Genomic DNA, 27,809 nt, shown 5'->3' with positions numbered 1-27,809 from the left:
CTCCGTTCACTAGTTTATTGAGATTTGGGGAGCTCCTTCCCCAAGAGACACCACAGTGCAAAAGGGACGCCACCTCCCGCCCCACAGGACCATCTTCCATCTCAACAGTCAGGGGTGCCTTCCTTTGGTCAGGATTCTCACCGAATATCCACTGGAAGCAGCTCCCCAAACCTGCCCCCATTTCTTCTCCTTTCTTTACCCCAGAAAAACACAAAACCAAAGGGAGCACTCTTGGGAGAGGACGATTGTGAGTGTGGACCGAGGGTGGTCCATGAGCGCAAAGGAGAGGCTGCAGAGTGCGAGCGGAAACCAAGTGTGACAAAGAGAGGATGTGGGCAGCCACACCAAACATGAATTGGGGAAAAGTGCGTAACAGTGGCCAGGGTGGGTGTGTACGACTCTGTTAGAAGAATAGAATGATTTTAAGGTGCAGAAAGAAGAGGGTACGCAAGGCACCATGAGGGCACACAGGGAAAGTGCATGGATAAGCTTGGATGTGTGCACGCAGGGAAGACATGCTAGACAAATGGCACACGCCCACCCACACACGCCCTCACAAGGACACACCCATGACCATGAGAGGGGCACACACAGCCATGAGGGAAGGGAATACAATGGAGCATATGCGGCCACAGGAAGGGTGGAGAAAGCACGTGTGAAACGCGTGCGCACACAGGAGCCTGTGCAGTGGGGACGAGCAGGGGAGGGGAGGATGAATGTGTGTCTGGCAGAGAGGAGAATGTGAGCCTTGGCAACAAGAATGAGTGCCCTGCAGCAGCAAAATTCAAGAGGAACAAAACGTGTGCATGTGTGGAGGGGCAAGTGGGCTGGAAGGAGATTAGGATGGTGCGAGGAATGGCCAGGCCCTGTTAGGGTAGAGAGAGCACTCTGGGGAGACCCCTGCTGGATGGGAGCAGAGCACAAAGGCAAGGGAGCTGTGGGGTTGCCGTGGCAACGGGACAGAGGAAAAGAAGAGGGTGTACGTAGTGAGGCTGCTGAGGAGCCAGTGAGTGAGAAGCTTCAGGCCAGGTACAAACTAGGTTATGAAGTAGAGATAGAAAATCATACGAACGAATGAGAGAACAGGGCCTGGCTCCGGGAGTACTGGAGACCCAGAAAACCCCGGGGCTTGCAGAGGGGCAGGTATTTACAAGAGATGGGATGGAGTAGTGTTCTTCCCACCTGGGGCTGGTATCCCCTGCTTCCTCCCAACCCCCCTCCCCTTCTCCCTCTCCCTCTCCCTCCGCCTATTGGCCTGTCTCCCCTTACACCGCCCTCACTTGTAAAGCAAGTGGACTCGACTCCCATCACAGCTAAGCCGGTCGGGGGGCTCAGGGGGCCCCCTGGGCAGGGCCCCCGAGGGGTCTGGGGGTGTCGGAGGGTGACGCCGGGAGCGGAGCTGCTGCCGGGACTGGAGCTGATGGCGCAGTTCAGAGACTCGCTCCTCTTTCTGGAGGAAGAAAACAATTGGGCGAGTGGGAGACAGGAAGTCAGGAAGGGCTGGGGGAGGGAAAGATAGGCAGAGGAAACTGTGTGGGAGACGCAGGGGCAGACTGGCAGAAGAAAGTAACGCGAGGCATGGGGGAAAGAACAGGGAGAGCCGAAAGAACACAGTGGGGCACCAGGTGAAGGAAAGAGAGGGAGACACAGGGGCTGGGGGGAGGGGACACAGGTCCATGCACACAGCTTCCAGTAACTCACGCACAGATTAGTGTCAACCCAGCTTGAGCACCCCCCAGCCTGACACTGCGCTGGCCTCTAGCTACAGCGGGGGCACAGTGGACACCCTGGGGACCTGCCCAGACCCCTCTCACTGGAGGGTACACTCAAGGCCCGCAGCCAGCCACCCCCAGCCCAGGGCCACCCCCTCGGCTCCTCGGCAGGTGAAGCCAACCGTGCAGCTGTGCTCCACAGCCGCCCCCACCTGCCGAGGCCAGCACCCGATTTTACCTGAGGCCAGCTCCACCCTTTCCCCTTCCCCATCCTCCTCCGCTCACTCCCTGGCCGCTTGTCTCCTGAGACCCTCCCTTGGTAAACCACAGGCTCCGGAAGGCTGATCTCAGACTCTGCCTCCAGAAGCCGGACCTGAGACATGGGCCTCCCCGACCCGCCACCAGCCCTGCCTTCACCACACACCTCAGCAATGATCTTCTCCAGTTCACGGTTCTCCTTCTCCAACAGCCGGGACTTCTCCTCCTCGTTGTTGTTGGTCGAGGACCCCGTCTTCATGGTGTCCTGCGCCTCTGACTGCCACTCCCCTCGGGTGATCAGCCTGCGCATCTGGGGGTGGAGGTTAGGGGCATGGATGGCCGAGCAGGGACAGTGTCAGTGCTTAGCTGACGGTGGCTTGCAGTTGAAAAGAACGAAAACAAGAGGAACAAGCTGGGCCCGAAACAAGGGATGAAGTGGGAGGAGGGGACATGCGACGAAGGCATGGAGGGGACACGGGCTGGAGAGGGTGGGAGGACACCCAGAACCACACCTTGGGCACGAAGAGCACAACCAGGGTGATGTACGAGGAGAAAACTATGGCAAGAGAGGCAAAGGCGAAGGCCGCATCCTGCTGGCTGGACAGGATCATGGTGACCGGAGCCGTGATGAGACACAGGACCTGGGGGCAGAACATGTTTGGGGTTGCAGATCTGCCAGCTCAGACGAGAGCCGAGGTCTTCTTTCCCCGGGAGAGAGTCTATGGGGACAGGTTCCTGGGGAAGTTTCCATTTGAAAAGGACCCAAAGTCAGGATCGTCCTCAACTCTAGATTGAGAAGAATGCCAAACAAACTGTTCCAGCTCAGCTCCAGCTCTAGGTCAACCCCTCCCTCAAGGCAGGAGCTCCCAGGACCTCTATACACACATCAGAGTCCCCGAGAGCCAGTCCCTGGGCATCCCTGGCAGGAAATCTCGACTCAGATTCCAGCCTGTGAACCACAGACAACTAATTTCACCTGTTTCTGCTTCCTCATCTATCTAGTGGGGATGCTAATATCCACTTCACTGGGTGGCTGTATGAAGATTAATGTGTGCTTTATAGACTGTAAAGTGCTTAACAAATCCGAGACATTAAAAAACGTTTGAAGACTTCCACCCAGCTGACCCCACATCTGGCACCTGATTCATCCCAGGCCACTCCACCTGGATTGCTATAGTCCGTCCCCAGGGTCGATGCCAGGGGTCTGGGGAGCTCACCGCCACATTGTAGATGGCCATGCCCACAGCCCGGTGGTCATTGATCTTCTCGGTGGACACACTCTTGGTCTCATAAGCAAGAAAGATACCCAGCAGCAGCAGGAGCCCCTTGTAGCCATAGAAAATGCCTAGGAGGGCAGGAAAGGGTCACGTGGGCGACCAGACCTTCAGGCTGCACTCACTCCCCTGCTCTCTGTGCTCTCTACCTGCTGCTACTCCTCCTGGTCGCCCACAAGGAAAAGGGGGCCTCCTCTCCAATCCACCCATTCTGACCTAGCACACCCCTCCCTGTCCGCTGCCCCCACTGTCCACCCAACTCGCCCCGACCTCACTCACACAGTGTCTCACTCCCTTATTCTCCAGGTGGGAAGACGGCTTTCCACGCTGAGGGTAGGTTTGCCATTTGTGCTTACAGGTCAGAGGGATGCTAAAAAGGCCAAAGGGGGCCTGACCCCTCACAGCCCCGGTCTTACTCCAGGGAGCTGACCAGACAGAGATGGTGTCAGGTCTGGAGATGAGGGTGAGGCATCATCACTGATCCCTCTGATGAATACAAGCTCTGCCTCATCCCTGCGTTAGACCTAAGCTCCTCACGCAAAAGACCAGCTCTCCCCATTCTCAGAAAAGATTAGTGCAATGACAAACAGGAGGACATTCGCACTGGGTGGACATGAGCTCTCTGCCTTTTTCCAAAGACACTTCTCCCTCCAAAGCTACTGTCCCTGCCCCACCCCACCCCCTGCCTTAGTGGCATCTTCCCCCACGTCCCACACACCAAGCCATGTATTCATCTTCTTGGAGCTGCAGTGCTCCAGCTGGGGCAAAATGGACACGTCGATATCTTCCTTCGGTTCCTCCTTGGCAAAAGTCTAAGGGAGAGACAGGGCCACAGGAAAGATGGTTGCCATCCTCCCCTTCCCACCTCTGCTCAATCCCTGACTCCCAACTCTGCCCCCTCTTTCTGATGAGATCCTCAATTCTGATGCCAGATCCCAGGAGCACTTGCCTAAACACCTTAAAAGTGCTTGTTCCCCCACCTTCCATGATATCTGAAGTCTGCACATCCTGCCAGCTCCCCACCACTTCCTTTCTTCAGAGGAATCCAGAGCCTCTGGTGCAGCTCCCTCCAGGAAGGAGGTAGAGCTGCTGAGACGCACTGGGCTGGAAAACACCTCCCACGAGCGGCTCTTCTCCTCAAGACCACACGCAGCGCCGGAGGCCCTTCCACCACTGAGCCCCCCTCGGCCTCCTGACCACAGGGCCTTCTCCCAAGTGGTACCTCAATGGTCCGGTGCAAAGGGTCCACGATCTGCCAGATGGCGAGGGTGAGGACGTCCATGCCCACCAGCAGGCCCACCGTGGCATACAGCTTCCAGGGCTCCAGGGTCTGGGTGAACACACGGAGTACAGGCGTGTTGGGGTGGGGGTCCTCCAAACCCCGAGAGCCAAGGCGCTAGGGACCGAGGCATCGGAAGCAGCTCACCTTCCTCCACTCCTTCTTTTCCTCCTTCTTTGTGAAGACCGTGTGGACCCACCAGATCTTGGTGAACATGGAGCCGTAGCCCAGGCTAAAGCCCAGACCCAGGAGCCAGAGGCGGGCCTAGGAAAGGAGAGAGGGCAGGAAAGAACAGGGCGGGGCAACAGGTGGGACTGTGCCAGGATGGGGCAGGCTGTAGGAGGTGACAGATGACAAGGCAGGCGGGACGCAGCCGGTAGGGGGGCCAGGGGTAAGGGGAGCAGCGGGGTGGCAGCAAGTCTCCCTACCTTTCATAAATTCCTCCCATCCACCTTTGCTACTTTGCCACCTGGGTGATCGTGCTAAAAGACTGGGTTTTAGTCACTTCTGACTGTTCTCCAGTGCCTACAGGTTGCAGCCTGAACACCTCCAGATGTGGCAAGAGGCCTTTCACAACACGGTCCCACCTAAATTCCCAGGCTCCTCTCCCCCCAGGCCCTCACCTGCCCCGTGCTCCAGCCCTGCTGAACTGCTCATTTGCTCGCCCTCACCCTTGAGTCTTTGCTACCCATAGGATGCTCCCTCTCCTCCTGGAGTAACCATCCTTTATTTCTCCAGCTGACAAAATCCCCTGCATCCTGCACTATTCAAATGCCGCCTTTGGTGAGGTCCGCCCGGCTACTCTGACAGTGAGCTGCTTTCTCTTTGCTCCCACAGCAGATGCCTCTCATATGTCACTGCAGCTAACTGTCTGCTCTCCCCCTGCATTAGGTCTCACTGGGGACAGAGAGCCTCTGAGGAACTGTAGGTGTATGTGTGCACGAATGCCATGTGCATGGATGCATGATCAGGACAGGCACAGGGCAGAGGAGAGAGGAGTAAGGAGGGGCAGGGAAAAGGGTGGGTATTTCCCACAGCATAAGAGAGAACCAAACAAATATTGCTGCTGAAGCAGCCCCAGAACCTTCCACGTACCAAGAGTCCCACAAGGCCTCCTCCCTGTGTGAGAGTGGTCCCTTCCCCCAGCTCTCCTTGCTGTTGGTTCAGATCCCCCGCCTCCGTCCTTCCGAACCACAACTAAGGCTCCCACGGGAAGTCCCCAGTTCTTGTTCTCAGCCCCTATGCCACAGACAGGCCACCCACCATTGTCCAAGGGTTCTCTGCGCAAGACCCCCTTCCTTCGCCTTCGATACCTTCCCCCTCTTCTCTGCAAGACATGCCATGGCAACCTTGGAACTGACAAGCGAGCTCCAGAATGAAAACTTCTGGAGGCACAGAAAGAAGGGACGGAGCCAGACAGAGACCAGAGGGGCGATGCCAGGAGAAGGAACTGGAACAAGGGTCAGGGAAAGACAAGGAGAAGGACAGGCAGGGGATGGCGCATCACAGAAGGCGCTCCTGAGGGGCCGGGAGAGCCATGCTCTGCAAGGGACCTGCCACCCCCTCCTCACCTGGCAGACGAAGGGGAACTGGCTTCTCCCGATGTGGTAACCATCCAGCCCGAGGGGGAAGACGGCAGCTAACGCCAGAGAGCAGCCCACAGCAGTCAGATTATTCAGGTTGGGCTGTGAGTTCTGGATGTAACTAGGGCAGAGGCAGAGGGTGGGAGAGGGAGAAGAGCAGAATTACCCCTCCTCTCCAGGGAGGCTCAGCTCCCCAAACGCCCTACAAGGGCCTGACCCCAACCTCAGGGCCGGGGGCAGAGGAAGGCAGGCTTGGACCAGGCAGCGGAGCCTCGAGAGACAAAGCCAGCTGGGTCTTGGCGGGGCTGCAGAGGGCTTCCTGCACGGGACCCCGCCATACACAATCTATTAGAGCCGCACACTGTGCTACCCGGTCCCAAAGGCTTTTTTTTTTTTTTCCGTTAGTTGCTTTGGAGCAAGGATGGGAGTTATAGCTGGTTTCTACTTTTTTGTTCCCATTGGTCACTGGGAAAGCAATAATTCAGAGTGGAAACCTCAAGGATGCACAGCCTCAGAAGCTACACAGTTTCCTTCTCACTCCCTTCAAGCAAATGACTGTTATCTTGGAGAAGCAGAAAGGACAGGGAAATGTCAGAAGAGAAACTTACCGGACATGGGAGTTATAGATGTTAAAGGACAGACAGACAACAGCTAGGACAATGCCCAGGCTGGAGAGAACGGATACGGAGATAAAGAGTTTCTGTGACAGGAAGCGGAACGTCTTGATGACCAAGGTCTGGTCAGCTGGGGGGGACCCTCCTGCATGGCACAGGGGAGGGGGAGGGGAGGGGGACGAGAAAGGAGGGAGGACAAAGGGATGAAGGTGGGACGGGAGAAAGGGAAGAAGGACAAAGCTGCTGATGGGCACCCAGGTCTTAGCTCTGAGGACAGGAGGCCCTAACTGCCCTGAATAGGGGCCGCTGCAGGTCAAATGCTCTTTGATGCTGGGGCTCTTAGGAAACAATCAGAAATGAGACTAGAAGATGGAGCTAGAAGCTGAGCTGTATCACTGAAGTTGTAGAGTCTTTTTTTTTTCGTTACTGTTTGTTCTTTGTGTTTTTCTGTCTTTCTTGTGGCAAAGGAAAACAGAGGGGAAAGAAGGGGATACTGAGAAATAAATTTTATGAGGTCTCTTACAACTCAAATCGAAAGCTGCAAAAGACAATCATAGAATCATGAAGCTAAAGTCCCTCAAAGTACCGAGTCTGGCCTCCTAACCTCAGGAGGAAATTTTTTTCAAAAACTGATCCATGATTTTACTGCTGTCAGGGTGATATTCCCAACGGTGTTTTTCAGTTATTATTAAAGGGAAGCTCAAACTTGTCAAAGAGTTCAAAGACGGAAAAAAAAAAGACTAATTTCAATTTGCTTAGCTTTTTTAAAAAAAAGCATAATTTAGGCCATGAAGCATTTATAGCAATACAGACACTGTCCTAAATTCAAATTATAAAAAAAATTTCCAAACTCCAGCAGTACTGAGAACTACTAGATTTCAGCTGGGCAGGGCAGATGGCAGCTGTCTTCCACGGCTGTGTCTCCCCTCCCTCCTCAAGATGCCAAACCTTTGTTTGATCAATAGAGACCTCCTTTCGCCCACCTCGAGTATCTTTCCCATTTCCTATCATTTAGCTCACCAAGCACACAAAGAATATAATTGCTCCCTTTTTCTCTTTAAAAAGCACATTTTAGCAGAAGACAATTCAATGAGGTTTTGCAGCCTCTCCTACAGTTTAAGCAACCATTTTCCTATCAAAGCTGAAGAGGCAACTCTAGGATTAAAGTAGCTGGTTTAGATACCTCAAGTCACCAGAACATCTGGGAAACCCAAATGGAGTTTCCATTTCCCACCCCCTGCCTCTGATCCCCAGTCATCCCAGCAATGTACTATTTTTAAGAGTGCATTGCTACCAACCGCCTATTCCCTCTCCAAATACACCAGTCTCCCCTACCCACGTCTTGGTGGTTTTATTCCCTTTCTCTGAAACCCAGCCCCTGGCCCATCTCCCGGCATATTTCAACCTAATGGCACCTACCACCCCACCCTCATTCAAACACCATTTTTCTGAATTGTTCAGAGGGGTTGAAGGAAAATATAAACAGGATCCACTTACCAATCCACTTATCCGTTTTGGACCAGGAAAGGTCATCCTTGGTGCTGTCATAATAGCCAATCTTCTTGTAGCTGCCACCTGGATGGACGATCATAGGAGGGACCACAGGTAGGTAAAGAGCTGATCCCAGGCATTCTCAACCTCCCACTTCCCTAAAGGAGTTCTCCATGGTCGTATCTGATTTTCCCTTCACCTGAGCCCCTGAAGGATACTTGGGAGGACCTGGGGGTCACTTGAATCAGCAATCTGACTTAAAAGCACTATAGGGTGGATTCCAAGGCAACGCAAACAAATAAGAATATCTTATATGCTTAAAGCCCTTCAGTGAAGAAGGCTGTACAGTATGTCTGCCACCCATTCCACAGGCTCACACCTCAGCACGATGTCTCTCACTGTGATTCTGGCTTCTAAACCTTTCAAGTGTTTCTGTTTATTCCCCTTCTCATGATAGACAGAATCACAGGATCTATTTTCCCAGAGGCTTTCATTTTAATTTTAGAAATTTCTCTTCCGTTGACTTGGCTTCTAATTCCTTAGACAAGTTGCATCTGCCTCTTAAAAAGCCACGAAGTGAAATTCAGTCACTCCTAAGATTTCTAGAGCTGCCCCAGTTACCATAACTCTCCCTTCTAAAGCCAATTCACACCCCTTTGACCATGACTGAAGTCTATTCCCTCTTGTCCTGGTTACAAAGAAGATCTGAGAGGGTGTGGGAGGTGGGGGGAAGGAAAGAAAGAAACTTTTCACAGGAGGCCAAGAAATGGTTCTTTTGGCCCTGCTCTAAGAGGCTGAGAGGGGGGTGGAGTTGAAAAACTAATTCAGAAGTTTTGCAAATACATGAAGTGCGCTAAGGTATAAGAAAATACCATCTAGAAAAGCCAAACTATACGCACTACAGAAAAATTAGAAATAATTGTTTACAAATCAAGGAAATGCAATGGATTCCCTTTAAAAATAGCAGGTTTCCCAGATTCGGCTTTTCTTGAGTCCATGAGTGCGCCACTAACAATTCATGAACCCCTCAACTCAAGCACCGAAGGGAAATCTTTCAAATCAAAATGGGGGCCACTGGGGAAGGAGAGTGGCTGCTTTCAATCTGCATGCACAATCACTGCAACTCAGAGAAACCCACCCATAGCTAAGCTTTTTATTATCATTATTATTACTATTATTATTATTTAGAAGCTTGATGAAAACAATTAGAGGAGCGGGCAGGAGGTAGGGAGGCACCAAGGCAATCTTTTGATGTCTCCTCCTGGTGTTCTCCTCCCAGACGGTGTCCTAGCCCAGCCCCAGCCTGGCCCCCGACCTCCCCGTTCCCTCACCCCCCTGTGCTCACCCTGTAGCTGCTCGATGAGTGTCCACGCCATCCGAGAGCCACTGGCATCAAACACCACATGGCCCTGAGGGGGAGAAACATGTGGAGGAAGGCAAAGCGATAAAAGCAAGAGCAAAAAAGAACATCAGGAACTCTTTGAATCCTTATGTTTTTGATGTAATCGAGCTTCTGAATGAATTCTATTTATGGCATTTGCCTGCATATAGGACATACCCCAGATGCCTATACCCTAGATTTTAGAAACATTATTCTTTTGAAAAGAAGCTTCACCCAGGAGATTTGAATGGGAAAAATCCCCAGATAGAGCACCAGGGGACCTGGCTTCTGGCTGTGTGACCCGAGAAAGCCACCAAATCCCTCTGGACGCTGTTTTCCCCCACTTTAAAAGGAATAAGTAGATGATCTTTCAGGCTGTTTCCTCTTTTAAAATCCTATAATTTTCATCTGACTCATAAATATCGGGACTGAAGAGAAGTGAGGGGAGAGGTTGAAAGAAACGGAATATACCGTTTCCCTTCTAGCCTTCCGTGGGGCTTTCTGGTTTGGGGGCTCCTACTTCCCTGGTCGGAGACCGATTATTGCAGAGAGGTAACTGAGAAAGACAGAACGCATGTCTCCAGGAGAAGGAGCTGGGAGGGGTCTCTCTGGATGGGGGGACAGAGGCAAGTGAGGGGCTGCTGTAACTCACGGAAACACCCTCGAAGGACGAGGAGTTCATTGCCCGGTAGATTTGGTCTGTTATGGTCTGGTTGTTGTAGTTGAAGTCTTCCAGGCGCACTCCTGAACGGCCACCCCCTCCAGACGTCTTGTTCAGGGCCAATGCCAAGGCCCAGATGGCATCATAGGCCAGGGGTGCCTCCTGGAAACCTCCCGTCTCCTCAGGGTGTCTTTTTAGTCGTTTGGTCAGTTTCTCCACAAACTCCTGGGACGTCTGGGGAGGGAAGAACAGGAGGAAAGGATTGGAGTGGGGGTGGGCTTCTGATTCTGCTCCGGCACTTCGACTTGAAAGGATGGTTTGCGTGCATGTTGTCAGATTGACAGTATGTACATTCAACATCTTTAACTATACCCACGTGTCTGTCTCAGATCAGAAGCTACTAGACTAGAGCAGGAGTTAGCTGGGTCCGATGGCCTTAGTGTGCACAGCTGCTAGCTCAGAACTGCAAACAGAGAAGTTTAATAAATAGATGCTCTGCATAATGAACAGCAAAGGATAGAAAGCAGAGAGGGCAAAGCAAAGACCTGGCTACGCCAGTGACGAGTGGCAGCGTTGGTGTTCTGTCAGCCTTCAGACTTTCCCAATAGAGCTGACGCAGGAACTAACAGCTCCTCCAATTCTGAAAGAGCCCGGAAAAGGTGACACCACAGCCTTCCTCACTCTGTCAACCAGGAAGATTTTTCTTTAGCATGCTAACTTCCTGCCAACCTCGTGTGCTTTCAGTTCACTGTCTCTTGGAGGGTTTTCAGAAGACTTGGGACTGCAGGAACACCCTTCACACATTTGAAGTCAATTATTCAATCCTTACCCACACCCTTCCCAACCCTCCGTCTTTTTTTTCCAAGAAAGCTAAAAAGAATAATAGCTCCTTTAGCTCTGTCATGAAATGGATCAAGAGACCTGAATTTCTATACCTGGCAGTAACATTGTTTAGCTAAATGACTGTAAGTAAATTGCTTCAGTTTTTGGAAATGTCCTCCATATAATGGGGAAAATCACTTCTCCCTTCTTTATCTCCCAGAAACTGTACGAGGAAAGGTTCAGTGGCCACCTCTTGGCATGGCACAGGTAATACACAGGGGCACTACACAACTCTGTTTAGATTTGGAATTTATTAATATACAAACATACTCTAATGAAGAAATGAATAGATGAATGAAGAATACATACAAATCTTTGTTCCTGGTGCCCTGCCCACTTTTCCTTCTATTCAACTTTCTGGAGACACAGGGGAGTGGGAAATGCAAAGGACGGGCAGTGTGGTGCAGTGGAAGCAGCCTGGGCTTTGAAGACAGGCAGGCCTGGGCTCTACTCCCCTTGAGGACAGGACCAGGTTCCATTCTGCTCTTAAACCTCAGCATCCAGCACTATGCCCAGCCCACTCTGGACAAATAATAAGTGTCTATAGATTAGGGCAGTGAAAATGCTCTGTTTGGTGGGTACATGTCATTATACATTTATCCAAACCCACCCAATGTACGACACCAAGTGAGCCCTCATGTAAGCAATGGACTTTGAGTGTCAATGATATATCACCGTAGGTTAATCAGCTACAACCACTCTGTTGGGGGAAGCTATCAATGAGTGAAGCAGGGAGCAGACAGGAAACCTCTGTACTTTCCTCTCAATGGTGCTGTGAACTTAATCTGCTTCCAAAAAATTGTCTTTAAGAAAAATGTCCATTGGATGGATAAATGGAAGGATGGCTCCTAATTCTAACTAAGCCACCTACCTGCTGTATAATCTGAAACAAGTTATTAAACCTCACTATGCAGTTATTCAGCTTTAAAATGGGAATAATATTAACTACCTTGAAGGGTCATTATAAGGATGAAATAACAACATGTATAAAATGCTGGGTATGAAGTAAGTTACATTTTCTCTTTCAACTTCATTTTTGTTACTAACATTGAAATCTATAATTCCAGCTCAGTATTTCAAGTCCTGAATCTCGAACTGTCTCTAAGGCATTTGTAACTATATAATCAGTAACCTGAAATTATAAGTATCTAAGAATAAGCTCTATCTTTCCAACACTCCCCAGTTTATAAGACTGAAACCTTAGAATCACCTTAGACTCTTTGAAATCTCCAAGTCCTCTTAATTCTTTTGTTGAAATGTTTCATTAATATCACCAATCCTTAAACAGAATAATGTTCATCATAACAATAGCTAACATTTATATTGGCCTTACATATATCAACTTACTAAATTCTCAAATAATCCAATGAGGTAAATACTATTATATGCCCATTTTAGAAAGAGATAAGGAGACTAAGACACAGAACAGTTTCACTTGCCTGAGGTTATACTGCTAGTACGTGGAAGAGCTGGGATTCAAACCCATTCAAAGTCCTTACTCTTCCAACTACCCTACACTGTCTCTGTAAGCTGAAATGTCTCTCTCCGAGAGCACCCGTTGACAGACAGCAGATAGCCTGAGACTTTCTGAGTCATGCTTCAGCCTCCAAGTCCATCCGACCTTCAGTTCAAAGTAAACACTGCATCCGAAAATCACCCAGATGGGAAGAGAATCATCTGCTCCGCATGTTGCCGTCCCCTGCCCGGATCCTCATACTCTCTGCTGGCTCCAGGTCACCACCACTAACACACTTGGCCACTGGGGGCACCACTGTCCCCACCCATGACTAAAATTACCAAAAAATCTCTCCCCTTTGGGTCAGCAAAGATGGTTGTAAATTTTCAAATGCAAATGTTACAAGGCGGCTTAAGGAAAACTGAACAACACAAATTCTGCAACCCATAGAAATTAGTGAAATGACCAAGTACAAATTTGCGACCCTAAATTTTTAACAGCCCTGTCTGGCTGTCTCTCTGCGCGAGAATAGGTGCCCAACGGTGATCTAAAATGTGTATCCTGAGGTAGATTTTTATTTTGTATCATACCCAGGTCTGACGGGACCTCTATCCCAACCAGAATCTACTGACAATCTCACCCCCAGGTGTGCTGCCTTGCACCTGATCTCTAGTACAGCTCCAACCCAGAGCTACTTTTCTCCAAAACCACTCTAATCCACTCTCCCATATCTGGCTCCTAAAAACCCTTTCTCTAAACCAGAGTTTCTCAATCTCTGCACTACTGGCATTTTGAGCAGGATAACCTTTTGTTGTAGGGACGATCCTATGCATTGTAGGTTGATTAGAAGCATTCCTGGCCTACTCATTAGATATCAGTTGTGACAACCAAAATTGTCCCTAAACATTGCAACCTCTGATTGAAAACCACCGCCCTAAGAGTCCCCAAAGTGTGTTCCCCAGACCAGTAGCATCTACGTCCCCAGGGAGCCCGTTGAAATGTGAAGTCCCTGTCCCCACCCCAGACCCACTGAATCAGAACTTCCAAGGGAAGAGCCCAGTTGTGGTTCTGACAGAAGCTAAAGTTTGAGAACTACTGATCTAAACATAAGGCCATCCTTACAGAGTGAAGGCAACTCTGCTTCTTTTCTAAATCTCCTTGGCTCTGGGCCATAGACTCGACCCTTGCTTCTGGTCCACTTCTCTTGGTCCTATTTGATTCATCTACAACCTCTTCTCTAGTCAATTGTTAAGATGGCATCTACCCTCTGAAAAATCTTGGCCTCTTCACCTGGCATTTTAGGCTACTGAGCAGGCCTAGCAGTAGCTCTAGACCTCAAAGGCAGACACCATCTTTCTCTAGAGATGAAGAGCCAGAAAGAGACCCTCCAGCTCATCCTGTTCAAAAGCCCAGAAGTCCCCCTATACCCCCAACCAAATCCTTGTGTCCTATCAGGAGCTCCTCTAGTTCCCTGCTATGGGGCAGAAGCCACTATTGGCAGGTCCTGGGCTCAGGGTACCAACAAGCCTTTCTGGCTTTGATTACCAGCTCCTCTACCTCCACAGGTTCTCAAGGACAACTCACTTCTCAGGTGCTCTACAGGGAAGTGATCTTGCAGAATTTTTCCATCGTATTTTTCAACCAAGATCCCTTGGAAATGTCCCAGGACAGTATCCATGATCAGAGTACCTGTGGCAACTGACCTTTCCATCACAATCCACTGCAGAATAAAATTCCTGGATTTTATTTCTCCCTTGCTCAAAAACTGTCATCTGCTAAACAGTGTTAGCTGATAACAAGCTTGTTAGTGAGACTTCAGGGTTTTCCATGGGAGGTGATAGAGCAGAGGGTTTGGAGTTAGATTCAACTAGAATTCAATTCCAGCTTCACCACTCAGTAGCTGGTGACCTGCAATAAATCACTTAACCTCTCTGAGTCTCAATTTCCTGGTCTATAAAATGGAAATGAAAAGTCTACATCAGAGTATTGCAATGAGGATCACTGAAATCATGGATCTAAGCTCCTGGTTTACTACATAAAAGTGATTATTACTACAACTTTTAACAAATAAGATATTAGGGTGGCTTTACAGTCATTCACTCACCCCTAGCATGCTCTCCAAAGCAGGTATTCCAGACCTGGGGCTACACTTGGAATAATAAGCAGACACATAGGTTGCCCTTATCAAGCTCACCCAAGATTCTCGTACTCTTTAAGATGCAGTGCAGAGCAAGAAAGCGGTCTCCCCGCCACACCACACCCTACTCACTTGTGCCCCTCACCTGTAGGCTGATTCCCACACCAGAGAGTGTGTCATTTAGCTCCAGGTCTGTCACTAACCAGCTATCTGGAGCTAACTGATTTCAAAAGTCCCTCTACTTCTAAAATTCTAAAAGAGAATCATTAAAAAAGCATCAGAAGCCAAGCTAATTGAGTATCAGTCAGGAGTGAATATTAAGCAACTCTAAAGTGCTCTGAAGTCACCAAGAAAATAAAACGAATTTTTGCCCAGGAACAGCGCTCCTATAAAGGTGTGCTTGCAGATACAGCATCTACATTGTCATTAACGCCTCTCCCTCATTTGACTTCTTGCCGACTGCTCCTTATTTCCATGGTAACAGCTCTGCAACTCATCAGGGGCCCACTGAACACACCACTCTCATAACTCTCTCTTTTCTGCCCAAGAAAGTCACAGCAGAGGTGGAATCCACAGGAAACACGATGCAAACAAGTTCTGGGTAGGCAGAGGCCCCTTGCCTTCCTAGACCTCCAAACTCCATACCTGCTCCCCTTACCTAAGAGACCCCTTCAGTCCCCTCCATCTGCCCAGGTGCCAGCTTCCAAGTCCTCACACACTCACCATGTTGGAAATGCTGCGGGTGTTGGCAGGGTTCAGCATGACAATCTCAGTGGTGATGTGGCCCTCCACCGCCTCGGTCATCTCGTCCACTGTGCAGTTGATGGACGGGTCATAGATCTTGAACCAATTGTCGGCATACCACCCGATGAGGAACCAGACGTACTTCTTCCCGAAGAGCCGCTCCTTGTACACCTGAATGCAGAGGAGGAGGGGGGCTGGGTCTTTGTTTTGTTTCTTTGTCTTATCTCACTTGACACTATGCAGCCTCTTCAGATTCAGAGAAGAACAGAGAATTGAAACAAGAAATCTACAAGTCTGGGGGTAGTAGGGAAGGCTGGACTCCTCCTCCTTCTAAGTGCCTCCCCAGCCTCTATTTTTAAGTGGTCTTTTCCAGCCAGACAGGGAAGATGGGATTCACAGGCTCCTCCAGAAACACAAAGCGATAGGAAAATAAGACCTGGAGAGAGTGTCACATGTGTGAGAAGACAAGGTGTGGAGTCAGAGCCAACAGACAGGGATTTCGTATTAATCCTCACCTCCGATCATTCGTTCAGAGATGCAGAGGGGAGAGCCCAGGAGACACCCAAGGCAAAGAGCCCACCCAGTGCCCCTCCATCCTCAGATTCCAACTCCACCTCACAAAAAACTTTCCGGGCTTCGGTCTCATAGAAAAGTCCCACGATGATCCGGGCGTCTTGGCGCTACAGAATGGAGAGAGAACAGAGCTTCTGAGGGACGCCGGAGGGGACTAAGCCAAGCACTTTCACAGCTTTGATTTCCTGTCCCAGAGTGCTTAGTGCAGGGTTCTGTTCAATGGGTAGTAGATAAATGTCAGCCAGAAGATGGAGCTAAACTTCCCCAGGAGATGCTACTGCCTCACAGAATCGAAATTATGTGACATGATGCAGGTGTTAGCTAATGCTACAGCGGTAATAAATTGCAATAGATTAATGTACCAAATCAACACATTGTACTTTTTTTTTTTTGGCCGTGCAGGCATGTGGGATCTTGTGGGACCTTAGTTCCCTGACCAGGGATCAAAACCACGCCCCCTGCAGTGGGAGCACTGGAAGCGCGGAGTCTTAACCCCTGAACCTCCGGGGAGGTTCCAACACATTGTATGTACTTCTTAAACTTACGCAATGTCATATGTCAATTATACCTCAATACCAAAAAAAAAACAAAAAACAAAACCTGTCCCTGCGTGACTCTCCTTTCCAACCCACCACTGTTTTCCCCACCCAGACCCTTGCAGGCTGGGCCCATCACCCCCTGCCATCCCACCTTAAGGTTTTTGACGGGCACAGCTGGATCTGAGAAGAAACTCTGACGGAAAGTAATCTCGATTCCAGCCTCCTTTACCCGTTCCTCCAGGTCGTCCAGAGTCTTGGGTGGCGATGAGGAGCAAATAGAAAAGACACAGGGTACACAAAAGAGTAAAGACCGGAGGTAGTACAGGGGGCTGCGTTCTCAGAGCAAAGGAAGAGCCGTTCTGAACCTCCCTTCAACAGCCCTGTCCCCGGTGGGGAGAGTTCGAAGGAAAGCATCTGGAGTCTTAGGATGTAGCTTCCAGCTGGGAAGGTGCTTGGTGAGCCCCTCCTGAGGATCTGTGCCCAGGGAAGTCACCCCATCACCCCACTCCTACCTGACAGCCAAAATGGGGGAAAGGAAAAGAGAGGAACCAGAAAAGACAAGGCAGGGTCTAGTACAGGCAGGATGATGTCAACCTCAAGAGGCAAGTGGGCAGACAGACAAAGGCTCAGAGAATGTCCTGAGTCACTGAGAGAAGGTTGGGGGAGGATTAAAGAGCCACTGAACATGAGAGTGAATAGAGGACCCAAAGAACAGAAATAAAGAGAGGGAGCAGACTGTCTTCTCTGGGTACAGAGCCAGGTGTTTCCTTTCTTCCCCCACAAGTCTCCCTCTTCCCCTCCACCTCTCCTTGCATGTCCGCATCTCTGAATCAATTACCAGACCATGTACATGCACGCGTCTGTCTGCCTCTTTCTTCTCTCTTCTCTCCTTCTCCCTCCGTCCTCCCTCTCTATTCCCTCTCTTCCCTTCACACACGCCCACCACCTCCCCTTGAGTGCCTCTGGAATCTACTACTTCCATAGGTTCTTATCTCATATTCTCTCCCTTATCTTGCCTCAACTTTAGAGTGAACCTACTTTAATAGAACTGGGTCACTTGGAATCTGTCTGCGGGACAGAGCCTCAAAGCAGGAAAAAAAAAAAAATCCTAAAACCAGAAAGTTGGAGAGGGTCCCAGAAACTCAACTTGTTCATTCCTCTGGCTACAGGAAGAACATGCACTTAACCCACTCGGAATGTGTTCTCTTTTGATAAAGAATCAAGGTCTTTGCCCCCCAAACGAATCCCGTGTCACATCTCTCTGTGCTGGGATTTGAGCAAAGGCTCCCTTCACCCTGTGCCTCCTCACCGAGGTGAAGACCTCAGTGGTCTGCTGGATGGTGGCGATCTTCTTCCAGCCCCACTTTTCGAAGAGTTTCACCCGGGTAGGATTATGGAGTGTGGCTGATGGATGAGTTCGGAAGAACGTAGGAAAGCGTTGCCGGTTTGACAGGGCCGGTGAACTGGAGCCATAGGAAAGCTACGAGAGATGGGGACAGGGTGACGTGTTTATGGCGGCCTCACTAAGAGCGGCCGAGAATTCCTTCAACCCTCCCCGCCTCTGGGATTCTCTCTCTCTATCCAAGCCTCCCTACCTCTGCCCAAGGAAAAGTGATTCTCAAAAGCCCCCTCCATCAGGGTGCCCTTTCACTGAGCTGACTTCCACTCCTTCTGATGGAGAGCAGGTCAGCTGCAGCCCTGGCAGGCCAGTGTTGCTAGGAGGCCAACTAGCTCAGGTCTGCAAAGGACTCTATCTCGGAAGTGGGCCCACTGTGGTCTGCAATACCCGCCCTCTTTAGTACAGCCCAGGGGACAGCCCCACCTTCTGGCCCCCAGGGCCTTGCTTACCACAATGAGGTTCCACATCCTGGCAGCCTCAGCCACGAGCGTGGACACGGAGCTGCAGCCAGGCATGAGGATGATCTTGATAGGGTCATTGTAGAGCAGCTCGTATAGGTACTTGGTGGCTTGGCCTGGGTCACACTGAACGAGGAGGGAGGGGATGAGGGAAGCTCCCCCAGGGCTCCTACCCTCCCTGCAACACCTACTCTTTTCTTTCCCCCAACAACCTAGTTACTTCCCCCACTACCCTCTGCTGAAACCCTTTTGTCATTATCACCATTTCTTCTCCTTCCTGAGTCTCCTTTCCCCTCATTCGTGAAACACCCTTCTCTGTCTTCCACCTGGCGCCTTACCCACACCCTCTGCTGCACACCCCCCATCAGTGTGTATGCAAACACTGCCTTCCCTCCTTTCAGCGCATCCTCAGACATCCCCTAGCCCACCTTCGCTCCATCACCCCGCCGCCTTTCCCCAGGTTTCTATGCTCCAAACATCTGTGAGTAGAAAAGAGTCTGCAAGAATATGAATAAATTTTTCCTCAAGTCCCCAGACAGCCTCCTCAAAGCCATATTATGAAGAGTCCTCCCTCACCTCTGCAAACTCCCTCTCCCACCTACTATTTTTTCTCCCTCTTCTTTTTTCAGGGCTAGAGATAAATAAACAGGAGAGAACAGGGACAAGACCACCAGGGGGTCCTGGCTCAGCAGATCCATGTCCTCCTGCTGGGCTCTGACATTTGACGGGTGCATTAGAAAAAGAAGACATTCAGGGGCAAAAGGGGGTGGGGAGAAACAAGGATGAGGGAAGAGCTGGGGAGAATAAATAGAATGGGATGCTCAAGAAACCAGATGCTTTTAGGGGTGCCTGAAAGAGAAGAATGGAGCTGGGAAAGTAAACAAGGCGCTGGAGGGGAGGAGGGGAGGAGGGGAAGTGAGGGGAGGAAGAGCCAGCCATGGAGCTCCCACTGCCTGTTCCCCTCCTGCTGAAATATGACATTTCAGAAGCTGCTGGAGCCCCAAACGAAGTGGGGAAGAAATGGAAGCCAGTGGGGAGCCAGGGCAGAGGGGACAGACAGGAGACAGAGGGGACTGGGGAGGGTGATATGGGGGTGGGGGCAAGCAGAAGGAAATAAAGAAGGCCCCCTAGGGCCTCCTTGCTTCCCACTGAGGCCTGACATTTGGGACACGGTGGGAAGTTGGAGAAGGGGGAGCCAGGGGAGGCTGGCCCAAAGAACCAGCTCCCTGCTGCCCGCCCACCCACACCCCTGCTAAGGGCAGCGCTCAGTGTCTGCTCCACTGCGTGTTTGGAAGGTTCTGCATCCCTCCCACTTGGGCATCTTTGTGTATCTTTACCATTCTCACGTCCCACCTTCCCGCATCTATCACTCCAGATCCTGCCCCCGGCTTCTCCCAAGGGCCCTCTGTGGCCCTCTCTTTCTTGTCTGAAGAGAAGGTTAATAGAAACAATGAGGACAGATAAGAACACATAAGATACAGGCAAACAGGGCAATGTACGCTACTCCAGTGTCTCTCCTGTCTCCTCATTCCTTCCCGACCTTCTCTTACACCCTTTCCCCTTCCACGCCCTATTCATCACCGCACATCCCTTGCACCGCGTGATTCTCACCCCCTCTCCAATAGACTTCCTCCGCTGCTGCTCTCACAAGGAGCAAGGATCCGGATTTGCAGGCAGGAAACGACACTTTCCAGTTTGTCTGCCTTTCCATCTCCCCCTCGCTGCCTCTGCTATTTTCTCTTCCAGCCCCCCTTCTCTTGGGTCCCCATCTGCTCCCCAACACCTCCAGGGAATCACCTGTCATGGTGCATGAGTTTGAGCTCACACCCAGGGCTCCCCTAGCTCCCTTCAATCCCCTGTTCTAAAGCCTGCACCCATCCCTCCCTGTCCCTCTCCCCATACTCCCCCCAACCCCCATAGCCAGTTACCTCTCTTGCTCTCCTAAGCTTGACTCCTCCACAGGATCTGACCCTCTTTCTCTTCCTGCCTCTCCTACCCTAACTAATTCTTTTCCTGTGCCCTGCGGCCCTTCCTACAGGCATCCTGGGGTTAGCTTCATGGGATTTTGACTGGAAAAAGTGCAGATCCTTGGGACTCATCCCTGACCAAGGATTTAGAACCTGTATTTTTAACAAACTCCTCTGGGGATGCTTAGGTACACTGAAGTTTGAGAATCACTGTAAAAGCATCAGAAGGGATTCAAAGTTCCCTAAGAGTCCTTGCGCCGTCTTCTCCCCAAGCGCCCTATCTTCAACCCCGCTTCTGCCCGCTCCTTCCTCACATACCTATATCTAGGTGTAGATTGCTGTTCTAAAGAACGAATATAAATCCTCAGTCCACCCCAGGTGTTAGATCACCAAGGGCTCCCCTCTGTACTCTTTCACTCTCCCCCAATCCCTTAAGTCTCCGGGGCCTCCTATGACAGAAGATAGATTTGAGGTCCCAAATCGCCTTCCTTCCATGTGCCACATCCTTCCCCCATACTCCCAATCATTCATGTAGGGGATAGGGGTGGGAAAGGAATCTTGCAGGACTATCCCCTACTACCCCTGGACCCAAATTTTCTTACTTTCCCCCCTCTCCCTCTTCCTCACCCCCCTAACCCTACATCCCATTTCCCTTCTCACATCTCAGAGGCCACAGTGCTGCAGGGAAGACACTTAGGAGCCGAGTTCCACACGATGCCCCAGGGTCTCTCGCTGTCCCCAGCCCTCCTCCTGGTCCCCCTTCCCCACTGCCATTCTTTCCTGTTCTCTTTCTCTTCCTTGCGTCCCGACTCTTCACCATCCCCATGCTCTGCGGGGGCTCCTGTGTGGACCTGTAATCCCATCATTTTCCTAGTGCCTCTGCCCATCCCTTGACCATTAGCCTTCCCCAACCACAATATGCCATATAGTCCCACAATCCAGGAATCTGCGACAGGGCTGGGGATGAAGGGATGAGAAAGAGTCAGGTAGGGACCACAGCTACCTTGCTGTTTGTTGTGATAAATAAACTAGAGCGCTCAAGTCCCTCCAAATTTTGCTCATTGGGTCCCTATTCCTTCCAGCTCCAACCTGCTGCCAAGATTTACCTTGTTACCATGGTAAATGTAAACCCCAGATCCAGCTCCCGCCTCATTCCCTCCATCCCCCAACCCATCCCAGGGTTAGTTTACTCTCTGGAGGAACTGGATCAGCTCGTACCCCAAACCCATCCCCAGTTTCTCCAACCACTCCCCACCCCGGCACTTCCAAGGGTCTCCGGGAGCAGAAGTGTCAGCCTTGCAGCGTGATTAACCACCTTGAACCCCTAGACCCTCATCTTGAACCTCCAGCCCTTGAGACTCTCCCTGAGCTCGCGCACCCCCAGCCTGTCTTCTGCTAGTCACACATGGGAGGGGTCTGCCTGGCAACCCCAGGAGCGACTCACACTAAGGTACATGCAGCTGGCCCCCTGCCCCCCACCTCCCACCCACTCCCATGTCCGGGGCTACCTTGCTGTCGTGGTGGATGAGCTTGAGCTCATAGTCCGGCAGGATGTCCCTGCGGCTGTTCACGTCCTCCAGCGCCATCTCCACCGCGGGCTGGCAGGCCTGGCCCCCCGGCCAGCCCCCGCTCATGGGAAACAGCGCCCCGATGTACACCGCGCGCCGTTCTGAGGAGGGGTGCGGGGGGACCCGCGGGTGAGGCCGCGGGAGATGAGGGGAGTGGGAGGCCCACACCGGAGCCACCCCCGCCGCCATCACCACCAGGAGAGGCAGTGGCCACCCCAGCCGGGGAGAAGGGAGCCCCGGACCCATGGCAGGGGGCGGGGGTGGCTGCTGGGGGAGGAGGAGGAGCTCAGGGGGGACACTTCTCCCGGGGAGGGCTGCTGAGGGGATGTCGGGGAAGCGCCTCCATTCCTGGTTTTGTGCGGAGGAGGGGGATAGGGCCTCGGGGAAGCAGGGGGGGTTGGCTTCGTACGGCCCCCACGGCTCTAGCTCCCGCCACCGCCACCGCCACCGCGGACTCTCCTCGCGGACTGACTGACCGACCGAGGGGAGGAGGAGGAGGGAGATGCAGGGCTGGGAGGGGGCTCTGACGTCAAGGGCGGCGCGCGGCAGCCGGGGTGGGGGGGCAGAGTTAGAGAGGGAGGAAGCGGGCGGGGATGGAGGCGAGCGCCGCTGTGGGAACCACAGTGTGAGAGGAGGGGAGGAGAGGGAGGATGCGACCCCTAGGGTGAAAGAGATGGACGAGGAAGGGAAGGATCCCACCTAAGGGAACATTGGTGGAGGAGGAACGAGGCGAAGGGGCGTGCCGGGAGGGCGGGGTGGGCGGAGGGAGCCGCGGGAGGCTGAAGCCATGAGGGGCGAGCGATGGAGAAGGGGAGGACGAGAGTGGGACGCGAGAGAAAAGGGGCTGGCGCCTAAGCGTCTTAATGGGGGTGTGAATAGCTGGGGTGAAGGACAGAGGGTGGTGAGGGAGAGGGCGATGGGAAAGGTTTTGGAGAGAGAGGGAGAGCTGGGTGGGGAAGAGGGAGGGCCGTGGTACAGGGGGAGGTGATGGGGGTATAGGAAGGGAACACGGGGCTCGGTGGACAGAGGCTGAGAAAGGGTGGTGGGAGAAGGAACTGAGATAAAAGAGAAGGGGAAGGGCGTAGGGAAGGAAAGGATGTGGGGAGGAGCTGAAGGAGGGAGAGTGAGGCCTGGCAATGGGTGAGATGGCTGGGCCAGGCTGATGGAGTCAGCAGGTGAAATCCTAGGAAGGGGGCAGGCAGAGAAGGTCGGAAGGAACCCCACAGGGGAGGACGAGGTGGAAGCTCCGGGTCTCCCAGCACTCTGCCGGCCCCTGCTGGGGCTCTGCCATTAGGCCGAAGCGGAGTCTGGGAGGAGGCGGAGCCGAGGGGCGTGCAGCCAAGCGGGGAGATGGGAGGGACCGCAGCCTCGCAGAAAACCGGGACTGGAGGCTGGAAACAGGTAGGGAAAGAAAGGGCCAGCCGCGTACTGGGGTGGGTGAGGGAAGGTGGGGGAGGAATGGGAAGGATGAGAACTCAGAGCCTAGGGGCAGAATCCCTGGGGGTGGAGGGCGAAGAGTGAAGGGTAAGGGGATTGCTGTGCACGCGATGAGGGTTTCCGATCTCACCTGAGTGTGGCGTTCGATTCACTGGCAGCAGGAAAGACGGGGATCAGAGAAGAGTTACCAGTGGTGCCCAGCTTCCCAGGCCTGATCCCCAGCCCCCTCCCACACCTGTCCATGCCGAAGAAGACCGGGGTGGGGGGGGGGAGCAGAAGCCTGCGTTTCTGAGGGGAAGGTGCCTGGGGATAAGAGCAAGGTGGGGCTGTGGGTCAGGACTTGTTGGTTTTCTTCTTTTATTTCTCATAGGACAACAGAATTTGAGACAGGTGTGCCAACAGCTAAAACATGGGTAGATCCTGGTTTTGTGGAGCCTAAATATTATAAAATTTGGGGGTCTCTCTTTAAGCGAAAAAAATTACAAATGCAATTGATTTTAAACTATTGCTGTTAAAATATCTTACTTTTGCAATTTTTACAAAAACCTATGACCATGTGAACACATTATTAGAACCTTCTACATTATTCGAGCACAAGAAGAGGCCTGTATAAGTGAGGAACCCTGGAGCTTAAACTTCATTAGCTTCTTAGTAAATCCACCCCTGGCTGGGAGTCCCACTTTCCAGAATGGAATGGTAAACTACAAGCAGAATAATTAGTGAGGAAAGCCAGGTCCAAGGATCTTGAAAGGCAGAGTGTCTACAAAGGTAGAGGAAGCATGAAGTATGCCTGCATCCCAGGAGAGAAGACTGCAGAGGGAGAATCTGGGTGCCCAGGAAAGGGGGAAGTTTGCAGAACTAGATGGAAAAAAAGGGGGTGGTGGACACAAGACGGATTCCCTTGGGGAATGATGGAGGTTGTCCAGGAGGTATAGAAAAGGACTGTCCTCTTCCCACCCCATCCCTCGGTAGTCCTTAATACTCTGACAATTCTGCCCCCACTTTTAAGTCTTTTAAATTTTTACCCTGATAATTTTCCACCCCGGATAGCCTTTTCAATATTATCGATTTTTCTAAATATGATATATGATTTATTGCTGAGTCTTTACAATAATTCAGGTATATAATGAAGGGAGAGGGATCAATTCTAGAAGAAGGTTATGCATAGAAAGTTCTAAGTTTCGAGAAAGGAACTGAGGCCGGGGAAAACTGGAGTAGTTAAACCTTAAGAAGGGTGATGGAGGGAGAGATTCACAGGAAAGGAGAAAATGTGAGACCCAAGGATTGGGAGCACGGGGAAGATATTAAAAAAGAGAAAGGTAAAGGAAGGAAGCCCCCAGCATAGATAAAGTGGACACGGGGGACTGCAGCAGCAAGTTTGAGGCAGGTGGATGGAGGAAAGTGTTAAGCATTCACCTCTGCCTCCCCCATGCCCCCCATTTTGTATAGCACCCTATTTTTCCCCACCATCCATTCCCACCCCACTCCCATCCTCTGACAAGCGTCCTCATCTGCTGCATGCAGGCAGCTGTTCCCCTCACCCTGGCAGTGGGGCTTGGGGGTGCTCCACTGGCCCTGACTACAGATGCTCCGGGAGCTGCCCACCAGATGGAAGTCGGAGTCACACCGGAAATCCACCCGGGCTCCGTCCAGAGCTGGGAGGTCCCCACCCGTCAGGAAAACCTTCCCATTTTCCAGGGTCAAATAAGACTTGGAGCAGATTCGGACTGTGGAGACAGGAAAATAGAGACAGGCGAGTTGGAGAAGACTCCTTCCCCCTAGGGAGCAGGGAGGGGGCTCAGATTTGAGTTTGGGTCCACAAGCATCCTACTCTGCAGGAAATCAGGTGTTAAAAGGATTAGCTTCTCTAGCTGCCACTCCTCCCTTAACCCTGTAAGCATCCACACATTCCAAAAAAAAGAAAAAGAAAAAAAGAAAAGAAAAAGAAAAAGCATTTCCATCCTAGGAACCCAAGATGGAGCTATAAGCACATAAAATGGGACCTCTTCAGAGTCAGCTACAGTGGGCGGTTCTTTGGCTTTGAAATGTGTGGATGTATGTAACTTTAGATGCACAGTCAGATTTGCCTTATTATCGTTGGCTTATACTCACGTTAAACTGGGTTTTAGTTTGGGGGTATATGGTCTCTCCGTTGGAGACAAGTATTCGAAAATGTGATGAAATCATTTTAGAATATTTTTGCATAATCTGCCACTAATAATCCTCAAAGAGACTAACTCACAAGATGAATAACCAAGTTATTTTCTCAAATGGGCAGTGGCCTAATGAAGGGAGGATGAAATAAAATGTGCAGGCTGCTAACTTTGCTGCCTGCAACTGCACACAGCAAAGCCCCTCTTACGTAGTAGTTGTTCAATAAATGTACTTGTGAATTTAGTTACAATGGATTTAAAGTGCTGACTTGCAAGCAATGATGCTAAGTTTGAGACAGGAAGAAGAATTCGCTTGAAGAGGAGAGGGGCTTTGAGAGGCTACTCACCACAGCGGCTGGGTGTGTCCATATCTGTCCAGGAGCCGTTGGCCAGGCACTTGCGGACCTTGGGCCCCACGACCTCGCGCTCCCCCCGGCACACATACTCAATCTCATAGTCCACGGGCAGGAAGTTGATAGCCTTCACCTGGTCTCGAGTCAGGCCCCTGTACCTGATGCCCCCTTCCCAGGGCGGGTGTATGATCTGGCAACCTGAGGGGGTGAGTCCAGAGGCAGGCGGAAAGAGAGGGATGGTGGGGAAAAAGGAAAAGGCAGAGTCAGCAGCGGGAGGCAGGGGAGGGTAGGGCGTGGTCAACGGGCAGGTGGAGGACAAAGGGGATGGGATGAGGTGCGAGAGGGTGAGAGTGGGGAGGGGTACAGACCCTGGGCGGAAGGACACAGCGGAATGAGGCAGGGTCAAGGAGCTCACAAGTGGGAAGGGAAGGGTGCTGGTTGGGGTAATGGAGAAAAGTAACTAAGAAATCGTGAAAGGGTATGCTATGCGAGTGAGTTTGCTAAGAAAAGCTAAAGGAGAATCTGAGTTGAATTAGCATGGGGGGGGGTCTTACAAGGCCACCTGGGCAGCAAGGTGGGACCAAGGAAAAGGCGGAACTGAGGTAGCAATGGGGGGCCCAGAAAGAGGGGCGGGGTTGAGGGAATAATGCGGGGTCACAGGAAGGGGGCCTAGTGTGGTAACCGGGGGCCAGAGAAACGGGTGCTGGGTAATAATGCGGGGTGATGGAAAAGAGGTCAGGAGTAGTAAAGTGGGGCCGAGGAGACGGGGCTGCCAGGCCGGGATGCTACGTAGGGCCGACGGGATAGTAGAGGGGATGTGAGGAAAGGGGGAGTGGAGTGGAGGGGTGCCCGAGGTCGCCGGAGAAGGGTGCACCTTCCGAGGTGGCGTTGGGGGTCTGCGCCCCGCCCGCGCCCGGGGGGCGGAGGAAGAGTGGCGCCAGCGGCAGCAGCAGCAGCAGCAGCAGCATCTGAGTGAGAGGCGGCCGTGAGGACCGGACCGAGCCCCGCCGGCGCTGGCCCGGACCCGGGAGGCGGCCCGGCCTCCCTCCGGTCGCCTCCCGGGCTCCGACCCGGCTCAGCCCGGGGACCCGAAAAGCGCCCCGTGGAGGAGGCGGGGGCGGAGCCCGGCGCGGGGTGGGGGGAGAGGAGGAGAGAGAGCCTGTCCCCACCCTCCTCCTGCCTCCCTCGGCCCCCCCCACCCTCCCGGGACTCCACCTCTCACCACCTCCTCTCCCCCGGCCCCCGCGGCTCGCCGGAGCCCGGCTTCCCCACGCTCCCCGGATCGGCCGCCTCGCCGCTCCCGGTTCCTTCCCCGCCGCTCCTCTTCTCCCGCGGCCCCCAGACCCCCGGCTCGGCCCTCCCCGCGCGCCCCTCTCCAAGCACTGCCTCCCCCGGGCCCTGGCTCTTACCTCGGCGCTCCGGCCCAGCTCCCCGGCTCTCCCGGGCCTCAAGGCCCCAGGCCCCGCCGCTCCTCCCCGCTCCCCCCTCCTCTCTCTTCCACCTTCCCCCTCCTCCCGACCCTCCTCCCCGCGAATCCGGGCTCCTCGCCGGCCAGGGTCTCTCCTCCTCTTTCACCTCCCCCAAACCCCACCCCCGTCTCTCCTTCCCCGGGGCAGCGGCGGCCGCGGGAGCGGGGAGCCGGGAGGGAAGGAGGCGGCGCCGGGGACCGGGGAAAGCTCCCGGGCGGAGGGAAGAAGGAGGGTGCGGGAGGAGACAGGGCGGGGGGAGACCGGGGAGAGGGCACCTCCCACAACCCGAGCCCCGGGAGCCGCCCGGATCCCAGCCCCGCCCTGGACCGCCCACAGCGCCGGGGGGCGGGCGGCAAGGGAGCGGGGCTCCGAGGTAGGGGAGAGGGACGCCGGTGCACAAGCACACACGCGCGGGGACCCG

The 27,809-nt window shown here is 52.7% G+C and overlaps 1 protein-coding gene across 2 annotated transcripts; it reads right to left on the bottom strand.

Annotated features, from left to right (window-relative positions):
* Positions 1 to 27,468, bottom strand: GABBR1 (gamma-aminobutyric acid type B receptor subunit 1). Of its 2 annotated transcripts, XM_060308165.1 has the most exons (23): positions 27,329 to 27,468; positions 26,794 to 26,887; positions 25,914 to 26,117; positions 24,955 to 25,140; positions 23,544 to 23,564; positions 21,917 to 22,077; positions 18,433 to 18,567; positions 17,894 to 18,064; positions 16,736 to 16,837; positions 16,087 to 16,152; positions 15,452 to 15,643; positions 10,245 to 10,487; positions 9,557 to 9,620; positions 8,218 to 8,295; positions 6,715 to 6,865; positions 6,095 to 6,227; positions 4,671 to 4,787; positions 4,467 to 4,574; positions 3,963 to 4,056; positions 3,188 to 3,315; positions 2,483 to 2,611; positions 2,137 to 2,280; positions 1 to 1,450 (listed from the first exon to the last, which is right to left on the bottom strand). In XM_060308165.1, the coding sequence occupies exons 2-23, from the start codon at positions 26,885 to 26,887 to the stop codon at positions 1,277 to 1,279; spliced, it is 2,895 nt and encodes a 964-aa protein (XP_060164148.1). In that variant the 5' UTR covers positions 27,329 to 27,468; the 3' UTR covers positions 1 to 1,276. The 2 variants fall into 2 exon arrangements, with proteins under 2 accessions (XP_060164148.1, XP_030705611.2); XM_030849751.2 differs by lacking the exon at positions 24,955 to 25,140.
* Positions 27,469 to 27,809: the final 341 nt, after the last annotated feature.

This window comes from Globicephala melas, chromosome 11 (genome assembly GCF_963455315.2).
Source record: "Globicephala melas chromosome 11, mGloMel1.2, whole genome shotgun sequence".
Taxonomy (NCBI): Eukaryota; Metazoa; Chordata; class Mammalia; order Artiodactyla; family Delphinidae; genus Globicephala; species Globicephala melas.
This window is presented reverse-complemented; position numbering and strand designations above follow the sequence as displayed.